Source organism: Pinus tabuliformis, chromosome Q, assembly GCF_031772625.1.
Source record: "Pinus tabuliformis cultivar Carrire ecotype Pingquan chromosome Q, CPIR1, whole genome shotgun sequence".
NCBI classification, from domain to species: Eukaryota; Viridiplantae; Streptophyta; class Pinopsida; order Pinales; family Pinaceae; genus Pinus; species Pinus tabuliformis.
Window position 1 is genome coordinate 964,406,353 of NC_142296.1, and position 13,936 is coordinate 964,420,288.

Consider the following 13,936-nt stretch of genomic DNA (forward strand, 5'->3'; position numbering starts at 1 on the left):
AGACCGAAACCACCCAGCCAAACTAAGCAGAACCTCGCTACTCAGTCCGGTAAGCTTCTCAGTTGAAGTAGACTGTTCCCCCGTGCCCAGAAACCTCAAAACAACCAGCTCTCCTTCTGTTGGTAACTCAAGTTTATAAAGTTCCGCCCTTCTTCAGTATCCCCTTCCTTCATTCTTTATTCTTCTTCCCGATGCCCTCCCAAAACTGTTCTCTCTGGTTTATAAATTGTTTCTTGGCGGTGGCCACCCTTCCACCAACAACCCACTGCTTCACTCCTCGTGACACCCTTCCCATGTCACGTAATATATATTTCTTTTTAAAAGGTATATTGACTGTATTATGAATTTTGGTTTAATATTCTTTTTTTTATATTTCTTTTTATATAAACGTCCTAGGTTTATACTAGGTACCTTATCTTTAATTTATTTATTTTTGTCTAATCAATTTATTAATTTATTAATAATCTAAAATATATATTTATATAACCATCTTTTAGGATTTAGCTTTATTTTTAACATCCATCTTTTATAATTATTTTTACGTTATACATTTTAAATTTAGTATTTACCCATTAATCATGATGCATTAAGCAATATGGGTGTTGATGGGTGAATATAACTTCTAATTGAAGAAGTGTTATGATATTTAATACTTATTGTTAATTTACTATATAGATACTAGTGCGGTGCATGTGACACATGCATATGTAGCTATCATATGCATGCATCGTATGCTTGCTATTATTCTTGTGTTATATATATTATAGATAGGCTGTTACAGAATTTTCACAAGCTTATGCTAGGAAGTAAATTATTAATGCAAATCTAGATCCAAGATGCTTATGCAAGAGATTATGAATGAGATTTATCTTGAGTTAATATTTTTTTAAGTTGTTTAAGTACTTTGATTAGAAACCTTTTAAGAGTGCTTATCAGTAGTGAAATGCAATCTTAAACAAGATAAATTGCTTACAGATACAAGTGCAAATTTCAACAATATTTCACAAGATACCAAGTAACCCAAGATGCCAAATGCTAACAATAGTCTATCAAGATGTTGATCACAAATTTATGACGGTTTATATCAACAATACTACTTCAAAAAATTCAGATTCTACGAGAAAAAGTTTCTCCTATAGACACTACCCACAGGTGGTGGGTAACAGGGACCGTACAATCAAAATTGGGGTTTCCCATGTTGTGCCAACCCTAAAGCTAATGGCCAATAAAGGAGATCCCATGGGACTAGGATACAAAGATAACCACAAAATCGGGCGATGGAGACAAGAATACAAACCTAACCCACTCTTTTTGTCGAATCTCCCCACCACTTCATGCCCAAAAGTGCTCATAACAAGTAAGGAAAACTACTCAACTATACCAATTTAAAGCCATAACTTCAGGGTTGGAAGGCCCACCTTCAAACTTACAATCATAACAGATGGTCGAGGGACCACATGGCTAGCTCAAGTGGCAGAGAAAATGGCACATCAAACTATCAGTGGGCTACAAGGGGCTGCTGGCTGTTGTTTGAGGACCATCTAGGAGAAAAAAAATTCTCCCATATACACTACGCACAGGTGGTGGGTAACAAGTACTTCTACACATGCCTAAGTGTCAAGGCATGTGGAAGTCGCTTAATTACCTCTTAACCTTAGTTATTACTTTGTTTACTAAAGTAATTTATTTCATAAGAAAAGTGAGTTTAATCTAATGAAATGCAAAGGTGATTTCCATTAGTGAATTAGATAAATCACAACCGTTGATCTAAATTGAAATTGAGATTTAACCTCAACTGTCAATCACTTTGCTGATTAGGGTTGCTGGTTTACTCAATAACTCAAGCTTATAACATACTATTTAGCACAAGACATAGTGAGACAAGTGATGATCCCATTGATTGAGTGGAGAAGGACATTCATTCAAGTGTGTAGCATCTAGATGGAGAAAAGAACGAGCAGAAAAACAAAAATATTCAGTAGGTGATTTTGCAGCAGTGAATGCACAGGTGTGAGCTGTAGATCGATTCCAGGGTGTGGTACAGTGCAGGCAGGAGCAGAAATCAGCTCAGGTAGGCACGTCGGCAGGTGGAAAACAGGCTCAAGCAGTGAATTGTGTGGCTGTGATATTGAGGACTGAAGACAAGGTTCTCAGCTGGAAGTTTCCAGGTTTTGCTGTTGATTTTTCCTCAGTTGCCATTTATTTTCTGTGTTAGGAAGGCCTTTGTATGCTGAATATTTTTATAAATGAAACAGAAGATATGAAAGGCAAATTTTTATGTGTCAGCTAATGAAATTGGCTGATTGAATTTTTGCTTCCACTGAAAATTAAATTTTTATTTACAAATTAAAATCCAAGTAGTACATTTTTGTTCAGCAAGCTGAAAAATTAAATTAGAACAAAAAGGAAAATTGCTAAGGAACAATTTGTTATTTACTGGGGTTAGAAAATTAACATCCATTCAAGGGGGTTAAGCACAAAGCGTTAAATAATTGCTATTCCAAAACACCCAAACATGCCAACACTACCAAAGAATGAGAGCACACCACGTTTTAATCATTAGACACATGCTAACTCATTAACTCGACCACCACTAGGCTAAATGAGAGCACACCAAATTTTAATCATTAGACACATGCTAACTCATTAACTTGACCACCACTAGGCTGAATGAGAGCACACTACGTTTTAATCATTAGACACATGCTAACTCATTAACTCGACCACCACTAGGCTACTAGCGCACTAGAACTTCTCATCCCACACTTACTAGCAACCAGCATAGCACCAAATCAAACTCAAGACAGCATCATTGCTAAGCCAAAACACAAATGCACCCCTTGTCAATCAAAACATCTAAAAGTGTGATCCTGCAAGCTCAATCCATGTGACAACAAATCACAAATGTTGTGATGAAAATCATAAATCCAAACCTCATGGAACATGAGGCGTAACAATGGGACAAGCTGATGTGGTGACAGTGGGCAGCCTTCCTGACTTCCCCTGGGATGCACCTTGTGTTTTAGAACTTTACCGCCTTGAGTGCAGGTTTGAAAGGTAACAAGACCATAGTTTAATACTTTGACTAGCATGCATCATTGATGATACTACAGATCATCTTATGCATTCTAAATCTACTCAGCTTTTCTTTCCTTCCCATCGATTAAGATCTTTGAACACTAAATCAGGGGCTCACCAAATTTTCAGCATAACACTATCATTCTCATAAAATGTCGACAAATACAACTTTTTCATGAGACATTTATTTGGAAAGTGAAATGATGGAAAATGGAAGATACAATCTGCACAGTCCAAAAACTAACCTTTTCAGAAAAGAATCGAAGGCCCTTATCAGGATAGTCAGCTTCATATGTCTCTCCTAATAAGGGATTAAAAGGTTTACATGTCCGGCCCGCTGTGGAAGCATATCCAGATACAGCAAATGCAGCAACATGCAATATCCTCATCAAATGGTTACCCTATAATGATCCAATTACACAGGAATCAATACCAAATATAGATTCCATGGACAAAACTATATTTTAAAAAGGGAAACTCACATTTCAACATCCTCATGGTATTCAAAAGGTTCACATGAACTGCATAAGTTAGGCTCATACTATGAGAAAAATATATAGCATCAGTTAATCAAAGCGAGCATAAAAACAAAAAATGTAATCCATAATATTGCTGCAGTGGACAACAGATTGACAAACAATTTATAGTGAAGACATGAAGCAGCAGCGACAGGTTATATATATTGTTCTGAACAACTCACTGGAAGGCTAGACGGCAAGTTTTGCTCCTTAAGTTTAAAATATTTTGCAGACAACAAATTTGCAAGACCACTTTGACCAACCTGCCAACTCTTAAGGTAACAATAAAATGAATAGAAAGAAAATAAGTGTTTTGGCTATGTTTTATGAAGTCAGGGGACCGAGACAATACTAATGCAGAAAAACATTTTGTCACCGCACTGAATTCTAGCTTACCATTGAGATTTCTAAGCCCAAATTTAAACATATTAGATATTTAAACCAGAAATCAAAAAAAGTCATCAACTGGAACAAGGACAAAGCCCAATAGATCCCTTCTAGACTAGTAGAAACCAGTGAAGAATCAAGATAGGTGGGAAGCTTTATTGCCAACACACCTGCAGAAGGTCCAAGGATCCAACACCAATGCAATACTTCCATAATTCAAGCATAACGAAAGAGCAGAAGAGGAAACTTTAGGACTCACTTGTTTCCCATATTCATATGCTCGATCAAGAAGGTGAGAATACTCCATGTCCTCGAAGCATTTTTGTAAAGATGAAATAGGCTCATTAAAATAAACTGGAAGGCAAACTTTGGTCAAGTCTTTTCCTATGTTATCCTTGATCAGTGACCACAAGCTTACATTTTTTTCTATTTCTTTAGGTTCCGGTAACCTTTTGCGTCTCTCAACATGAATATACCCAGATTCAACTAGGTCTGTGCATGTGTTAGCCCCATCCACATGTCTTCCAGACCCAGACAGAGGCAATTCAGTAGCTGAAGATTCCCTTAATAACCTAAGTGGCGATTGTCCAGCTAATGAATCTGCAACAAGGAACTCTGTTGTGTCAAAGAAGACATCATCATCCTCATCTGTATCTGCCTCAACTTCAATTCGAATTTCCTTTCCATCATCAATGTCAGATTGGGTTCCTCCTGCAAAGCCATAATGAATTAGAATAAAAACTGTATATTGACGAAGGGCAAATTCGGTTCAAAATTCAAACCAAACAATACCATAACTTGAGGGAAGCTAGCAGAAAATAAACAGCACATTAGGTGTCATGAAAGTTACAATAAGCATTAAAGGTCACCAGGAAAAGATCCAATTCAAAACATAGGAGTGCAGCATTTTGAATGTGCATTATGTAAAATGCTTGGGAGTGCAAAGCAGGAAGTGACAGCCAAAACCGGGAAAGGGGAGTGGTAATTTACAAACGACTCCAAGAGAGAAGCATTCCAGGGGCAATTTTCATAGAAAATACATTTTTATATAATTTAAACATAGATACAAAAAAAACATGCAAAATGGTAAATCAGTAGAAAAAATATGAAAACATAGATCTTTAAATTAAATGAATAATAGTCATTAAAGCATCAACCTTTTAGTACAAAACTACATCAAATATCTAGCAGTTATAGCATTGTCATAAACAATAAAATGATCAACCATAACATCAACATTCATGTTTCAAGTTTCAACAGCCAACATTTGTCATCAACTGTAAGAGATAACACCAAACATGAAATGAAACAGGCTATTGTGACGAAAGTGTTATAAATGCAATCAAAAGTTCAAGCTTTCACTGTCATATAATGTTTGCAAAATACGCCATAATAAGCTTTCTTATGCCACTTTCCATGATCATTTTCTAATTTCTTCTCACGGGGTAAAGTAGCAACAAGAATCATTCTGGGAGCATGCTACCCTCTGAAACAAGCTTCAGGAGTGGGAGCATAACAGGATGGGGTGGGGCAAAGCTTCCCCACAGCTAGGGACTGGATGCATCGAGAGGGTGCACATGCATATATATTACATAATTTATCTTTTAGGGCAGCGCAATAGCACATCACAGTGCACATAAGACTATAAACTCATGAGTATACCATACAGTGGTTTTAGCAAAGAACACTTGTTTGCTTGCACAAAAACAAGGAGCAGAATTTGAAGCTTCAATAATTAGCAGACCCTTCACATCAGAAAATAATTCCTTCAAGAACTTAGTACTCAAATATCCTATCGAATAAGATCCATGAAAGGATCACTATGCAAAAGGAAGAAAATAAGTGGGCATGGTAATTTAGTGATTCTAGTTTTGACTACGACAAACAATAGGAAAATCAAAGCTTGAGCATTTCAAAAACCCCGTTTCTGATGGGATGCATAGAAAGGATATGCGTGCATGCATTTTACATGCTTTATCTTTTGGGCCAAACAATAGTGAATTGCATTTTATATACCATAACAGGAAGGCGCAATCCTAGAAACTTGTGAGCATAACTAGACTTACCAGCCAAATGAGATTTTCCAACTAGCCAACAAGTCAAACTCAGGCTCAGTGAATCAAACATGTTGGTTTGATCAACAAATGGTGAGTCCTCAGAAATCAAACCCTTGACTTGAGTCTGTTGACCAAGTTAATGAGTTCTACTCATAGCATGAGTTTAGCTCACCAGGGCTTCTATAAATGCCAAGAAATGGAATGAACTTTTACATTATAATATTGTATGCTTATTGATATTTTGCCAAGTTTTTCTCGAGTCGAGTCAAACTCTCTCTTTTCCATGGCAAGTCTGCCTCTGAGTCAAGTTTGCTTAGTTTGGTGATTATGATTTTATATAATCAAATAAAAATATAACCATGCATACCAAAACCCTCACAATCTGTAATCCTTGTAATCCAGATTCCTAAATGTTTATGAAAGGGAGTAAATATTAAATATTAAACATGACCATATAACCAAGCTCCAACACTGTACATTGATAAAGTGTGAGACTCAATACATTCACAAAAGAGAAAAAAACCAATTCATTTGAACCACTGGAAACAAGGCCAATTCGATAAGGTATGACCTACCCTTCTTTCTAACAAAGCATGTCCTTAACATCTTTAAACAAGCAATTGATTTTAAACCTTTTTAATATCAATTCAGTGAAGTTTAACCATGTTGCTCTACTCCCATCTAATGGATCATCAAGGATTTGTCACCCATCACTCAAACAAGCTTTCTTTCTAAAACCAATTCTTGATGTTTTGGCTAGCAACAGTTGTATTCTCACGTGTGGGGCAAGTGGGCTAACTGATGGGGCTTTGCACCCATAGACCCATGCTATTCTGATGACCCATGGTATTCTAATGATCCATGGTATAGACCCATGGTATTTTGATGATCCATGGTATTCCGATAACCCATGGTATTGCACGCTTTGGAAAAGTACAAGGGTGAGTGATTGTAATATTCATACTAGAAATTTACAATGATAAACAAAGCAAATGCAACAAATTCAACACAATAGAAATGTACACAGATCAGGAAACCAGAAATGAGCCAGAAACATGCCAAAATGGGCCAATTTTATTATATAGTTGAAGGAGTGCAAAATAGATTGGAGTAAGTGCACCTGGGCTTGTTTAGAGCAAGCTACAAGCCCCAGGGCGATGAATATCAACTGCCCAAATGATGCAGAAAGCTCCCCAACTAAGTCACATGACACGTCCCTCAGGGTCTTGTGTCCCGTATTTCACGCGTCGGACATGAAAACTGCCCTAAAACGTGTCGAAAACGTTTTTTCTTTGTGTCCTTAAATCGAGACACGAGTTTTGGATGTGTCGAAAATTTGCCCTAATGTTTTTGGTTCTTAGGACATGTGTCCCATGAAAAGTGACATTTAAAACCTGCAACATGGTTTATTTTTGGGTTTTTTTGTCATTGTTCGCCACCGAAATTGAGTTTTCTCATCGTTGGAATCCAATTTGTTGTGCAATGTGAGGAATTCCATCAGATTAGAGCGCAATGCTCACAACTTCGCATCGACCTGGACCTGGAGATGTAGGAGACGAGCGTTCGCATGCTTTGCTAAGAGTTTGGAGCACTTAAATTTCTTGTAAGTTGTGTTATACTCTACGAAACATAACTTAATTATACACGAGTGATCATGTATAGATCGTGTGTTGAAATAAAAATCCCAACTCCCCGTCATGTGCTCATTGCTCACTACACCTTCAAGGTCTAAAGGGAGGGAAAGCTCAATTAACGCTCTGGTCAACAGTCAATAATGAAGTTTGAAAACATAAATTTATAGTTCATAAACTACCTTATGTGAAGTTTGAACATGATCAAACTTGTTTGAAGTTAATAACAAAAATTATAACATGAACAATGAACATTGAACTGTGAACATCATTGATGTAGTAAATTAATAAACTAACTAGTAAATTACTAAATAGTAAGTAGTGTATACTAAATACTAAATGGATATCATCATAATTCAGATCTATATGGATCAAGCACTATATTTCAGTATTTTTTAATATATATATCTATGTTGCACGGGTTCCCGAACTCAGGGGTGGGGTTCTTGAACCCGTCCCAGGTTCCCGTCCCTAAGTACCGGATTCGAGTACGGGTTCTTCTAAGAACTGGGTTCTTCTATGAAGAACCGGGTTCTCCCAAAAAAAAAATTGGGTTCTTTTCCTTTAACGAGTTCTTTGGGTTCTTGGGTTCTTTGATTTGGGTTCTTTGGGTTCTTCAAAAAAAAATATATTAAAAATTTAATTTTCAAGTAATTTTTTTTATTGAAATTTAAAAAATAAAAATTAAAAATTAATAATATGATATTTATTATTAACAAATGTCAAAAACTTAAAAGTTAAAACCTAAACTTTTTACTAACCCACAGCCATCGAATTTCATTTTTGTTTTTGGTTGAGCTGTTCCGATTTACCCATTTCACGTGGCCGAGGTGTCTTTGGTTCACATGCATCTATTTACCCATTTCACGTGGCCGAGGTGTCTTTGGTTCACATGCATCTTTGGCAGATACACGCAAGAAGAAGGATCCAATTGATTGGTGGTGGCTTCATGGTGTTGATGCTCCTGAGTTGCAGCAATTTGCCATACGGTTACTTGGATAGGTAGCTTGTTTGGAGTTCCTCATCTTATTCAAAATTTGAAAAATTCTCAATTAAATATAGGAAATTAATTTTAATTTTTAAATTTTAAATTTTCATTTTAGTTTTAGTTTCTATTTTTAAATTTTTAATTAATTTAATGGGCTTCCCCTAATATTTCAGGTAGCTAGTTCTTCATCTTGTGAGAGGAATTGGAGTACTTATGCCTTTATTCATTCAGTAAAGAGAAATAGGTTGGGCTCAAAGAAGGCAGAGAACTTAGTGTACATTCATAGCACACTTCATCTCATATCTCGAAAAGACCCGGGGTACAAGGAGGGTCCTTTCAAGAGATGAGACCAACACATAGATGATGCTATGTGTGTGGAAGAGGAGATGCAACCAGATGGCCTTATTGAGCTACCTCCAATTGCTATGGATGAGCAAGAGCCTCAAGATGAGAGTGATTCCTACTTGGAGAGCATGCTAGCTGAAGATCTAAGTGATGTTGGTGACATGGATGTTGATGACATGGCTTGAGGAAGCCATTGTTCATTAGGCTTTAGCTATTTTTATTTTAGTATTTTAAAATTTCTTAGTTCATGTTTGGAGATGCCTCAAGCCAAATTTTGAATGTAGTATGACAATGGACATATATCATGATTCATGATTCTTATTAACATGTAAACATTTAACAGTTTTTTGGTGATAAATTTTTGAAATTTCAATGTGAATGTTGAATGTTCAATGAAGTGCATGTTTAAATGATTAAAGTTTTCTTGTTTAAAGTTGAAAAATATACAAATTCAAATTTCATATATATTATTAATTATAATTTATAAATTTATAATTTATAAAATTTAATTATTAAAATTTAATATTATTATATTACCCAACGAACCCACGTACCCGTTTCAAAACATGTTGTCCCCGTCCCCGTCCCCGAACCCATGTTTCCTGGCAACATATATATATATATATATAACGTGTCCCTCGTATCCTATTTCTAGGGTTGTTGCGTCTCGTGTCGAATACTCATATTTACGTGTCCTTCGTGTCTCATGTCCTCATGTCATGTGACTTAGCTCCCCAAATGATTGCCTTGGCCCTTGAAGAACTTAGAAGTACACTGCTGGTTGAGTTGGGACCCCTGTTTGCTGGTTCAGTTGGGACCCCTGTTTGACCCCTCAAAACTGCCCAAAAAATTCAACCAAATTATCTCTGAGATCGTTGGCAAAAACCCAAAAAAGTTCTCTCTAGTTTTGATGCTCCAAAATTTATCCCAAATTCTTGGCCCTCCTTCACAAGCAGAAAATGTAACCTGTAGCAAATGTTGTGTTTGCGGCTCCACCAAAATGGTGAAAATCCTCCACAATCTCCCCAATCCAATACCAAACAACCCCATCTCCCCAATTCCTTTCACAAGCCACCTGTTGACGGTGTTGGACCCACCAATATGCCAGGGGATCTCCCAGGTAAGAAATCCCAACTAGACCTCAGACCATTTGGTGTAGGAGTCCCAGCAATGGGACGTACGGTATCGCCTTGACCGCGATTGCATGCAAAGGTAAGTAGGATGTCCTTATTGGTAGCAAGGCTATGACATGCGCAACGAGCCAAGGAAGGTGCATGAATGGTCCCAACACATGGAAGGTGGGGTGAGTGCGCCCCTTGGAAACCTGTGGAAACACGCGGCTTGAAAGGGAACATACAAGCAAAGATGCATCACAAACTGGAAGGCAGGTGAACCAACAATCCAAAGTGATGGTTAAACCAACAGCACATCTTAGTAAGATTCATACATACATATATTGAAAGAGTCTATACATACATGCATAAGAAAACAACTACATATATCATTAGAGTAGCCAAGATAACTGAAATACAATAACAACATATGCATGAAACGTATTAGCTCTGTTATATTAAGAAGTGAAATTTCCAATCATACAGTACAACCACTACTCCCGATAACGGAACGTTACAGTCACTGTCGCCTGTTCCTCCAAAGAAATGTACTAGCTCTGCACAGTGGAGAAGTCAGGGCTCATTACAATACACTCCAAGCTTTCTCTAAGATACTCCTATCAGAAGCTTGGCTGCCCAAAAGCCCGTACAATGAGGTATGAGGTTCTATAAATAGCAAAGGGTGGGGTGACCCTTGACATTCCCGTTTTGACTCTTCACCTACCCTCATGACTCCTCAACTACTACATGACTGTTACATTCAACTATCGACACTTGGACTTTCACTTTGACATACAATCTGCACATGTACCCATGTGAGACAAAATAGGCTTGAGCAAATCATGCAAGACATCACTAAGACTCGGACAACTGTGGGAAGACCAACTCTTCGACATCCTCGCAATGATCGACGGTGGCGAACTGATGCCAAGCTTGGTAGTCTGTGATGGTGTCTGTGTACTCTGGTGACATCTTTCTGGAAACGAACTCTTGCCTCTGTTGCATCCGGGTACATTGATTTGGCTCCTTTGTCCAACTCGTCTGATAACATGTGCATCATCATCTTGAGTGCAGTCGAACCAGCAACGTACTGATGCATAGTGTCTACAATGATCACCAAGTCTGCGCTGGTGGCTATGTGTATCAACTCGTCGAAATACATGTTCAACTCCAGTTAGACTTGGTTCTTGTCTTCGCCTCGGTGAGTGTGCCAATGCATGGGATCGCATGTGTGGGCACAATGACATCCATGCTCCTGAACACCCTTGCATGCGATCGACAACAATGCTCACCCTGTCTGCTCTGTGCCAGCTATTGGGATGGATCTATAACATGAATGGGCACAGTTTCATCAGTCTGTGCGTGTTGCGCCTCCTATTGTACCTGTTCCTGCTGCAAGTCCTCTCATCTGTGCAGCTCCTGTTCTTCCTTGATTTGTTGCTTCAGCACCTGCAACTCCCTCTCTATTTCTCTCTCTGCCTTCGTGTGATCCTCTTGTCGAGTTGTCACCTCATAGCCTCAATCTCCAAAGCTGCTCTCATCACAAGTGGATTTGCTTGAATTTGCATCTTTGCTCCGCCTCTGCGCTGTCAACAACCTTCCTCTTGCCTTTGCCACAAGCAGGTATGCAACCTTCTGCTACTGCTAATGGTGTTGCTCGCTGTGATGTCCCTGTCGTTTCATCTTGATATCCTTGTCTATGAACAACTCGATGTCTTCATAGATAGGCAAGTTCATAGACACTTGATCGACTACATCCCCAATTGCGCTCTCAACGGTATCCTTTGACTCTGCTCTCTGAGGCCGATGTACCTGTATTGCTGAGAGGCAGACGCGCACCTGTGATACCTGGAGACCTAGCAACATTCATGGCAAGCAATCTGTCAGTTGAAAACCAAAACAAACTAGAGGACTAACATGCAACATACCTGTGTGATTGTCTGTGAGGATTGTGCATTTTTCACCGGGAGGTTGGGAGACTGACTGCCAAAACTGCGCAAGGCACATTCCAGGCTGCTGAAAGTCGAGACGTTGACTGACAGCTGGAACTACGCAATGTACAGTCCAATCTGGTCTGCTGAGGACTGAAATTGTGCATAGTCAGCGGTGACATGCAAACCAACAAACTGCATTGCGTAGTTTCTAGGGCCAGCAAGGCACTACCTCCAAGAATTGCGCAATGCAAGCCTGGAGGTCAGTGTTGGGCTAGACTTGCGCAATTTCTAGAGGGAAGGCAGAGCCTTCACTTCCAGAAATGCGCAATGCTAGCTGGGCAAGGCAAGGTCCGGGCCAAGGCAGCCCAGACCCGCTGACGAGTGACTAAAAACATGAGAAGTCTGAATGCATGGTGAAACTGAGTGTAAACAAGAGTGAATGATCATGCATGCAAACAATAAGTGTAGGATTCAAAAAACGGGAAAACATGCATGTGTGTGAAGCGGGTCGCCGCAACGGCGACCGTCAGTGCAAAAACAGTGTCATGCATGCGACAACAATGAGATGCAAACGAAAACTAAAACGGTGCTTCTACAAGCTAACATACATTAAAATGATAGGAAGCGTTCATTGAAATCAAGCAGACAACACTTACACAAAGCAAAAAGAAAAAAGCAACAGAAATGCAGCGCAAGGCATGAGAAGCAAACTTACCCTGAAACAACTAAGCTGAAAGTGCCGAAGACTCCTAGATGCGATGTGGGATGTCAGAGCTACAAGATCGATGTGAGGAATGAGCGTTGCAGCGTTTGGTTCATAAGTTTTGATAAGATCGAGGTTATGACGTGAATGCCACAAATCTATGAAAAAGCGACACATGTCGGGAGGTCTCTAAAACAATCTTTGCATGTAACCTCCAACTGCGAAAAATAGTTCCCTAAAATCTAGGGATGCCTTTTGCATGCTGCTTTTTGCTATTTCGGGAAAAGCAGCTCATGCATGCAAATTAGTTTTGCTCGGTCCCAGAGAGAACAGGTCAACCTGAAGGCACATGCAACACTCCGTGAGCCTAGGAGAGGGATTTACACAATTTCTGGGCTAAGTAGGGCAGGCTGTCCCTCGAGCATTGCGTAATTTTTGGGGTCAGCGGGTCACTAAAGAAGGCTAAAGGGACACTGAAAAGGGTCAAAAAGAGGCCAACAATGGAGAGCGAAGGGGAGGAGACGGAGTAAAAAGCCCTAGAAGGGTGGCGACCAAGCCTTAGAGGCCTTAAGGCTCCACGACAAGCCCTTTAGGGTTGCCGTCTAGAGCTTAGGAGGGGGTCTGAGAACTTCTAGGACCACAGTCAGGCCAAAAATGGCCTTAAATCCCCACAACTAAGGGCAAGGAGGAGGTCGAGGCCCTTAGGGGCTTGCGGCCAACCTCTAAGAGGCCTGGAAGGGTGACGTAGGTCCCTAAAGGGCTGACGTTGAACCTTAGAGGAGGATGTTGGGCATGGAGAAGGGAGATCTAGGCCTAGGAGTCCCAAAACTTGAAACATTTGCTCTTGAAAATTATTTTGCTTCAGATCTTTAGATTTACTCCAAATTTTCTTCAATAGCTGACCCTGCAAAAATATTGGAGACTAAATCTTACCCTCAACGGCCTAGATCTAGCTCTAATTCAGCTCTTCTCACTTGATCTCACCTACAAAAATGAAATTACAATGACCCAACACCCCAATATATACAAAAGTTCATAAATAATTTGAAAACCCCAAAAATCCCAACTACAAACAAGGGTTATAAAATAAAATTATTTACAAAAATCTATTTTACAAAATATACATGTGTACAATGCTAGAAAAAAATTTGAGAAAGTGAGTTTTTTATGAACCCTTGATAAT

General features: G+C 39.0%; 1 protein-coding gene across 5 annotated transcripts in view; it reads right to left on the reverse strand.

The window, feature by feature from the left end:
- Positions 1-13,936, reverse strand: part of LOC149222688 (oxysterol-binding protein-related protein 1C-like) — a 450,258-nt gene that overhangs the window by 232,194 nt on the left and 204,128 nt on the right. For 4 of the 5 annotated variants that reach the window (XM_089385583.1, XM_089385581.1, XM_089385580.1 and 1 more), the window contains exons 4-5: positions 4,243-4,694; positions 3,324-3,479 (exon numbers count right to left, since the gene is read on the reverse strand). In XM_089385583.1, the coding sequence (XP_089241709.1) occupies positions 3,324-3,479; positions 4,243-4,694 (608 nt within the window). The remainder of the gene's footprint in view (positions 1-3,323; positions 3,480-4,242; positions 4,695-13,936) is intronic. The other variant, XM_089385584.1, reaches the window with a different exon arrangement.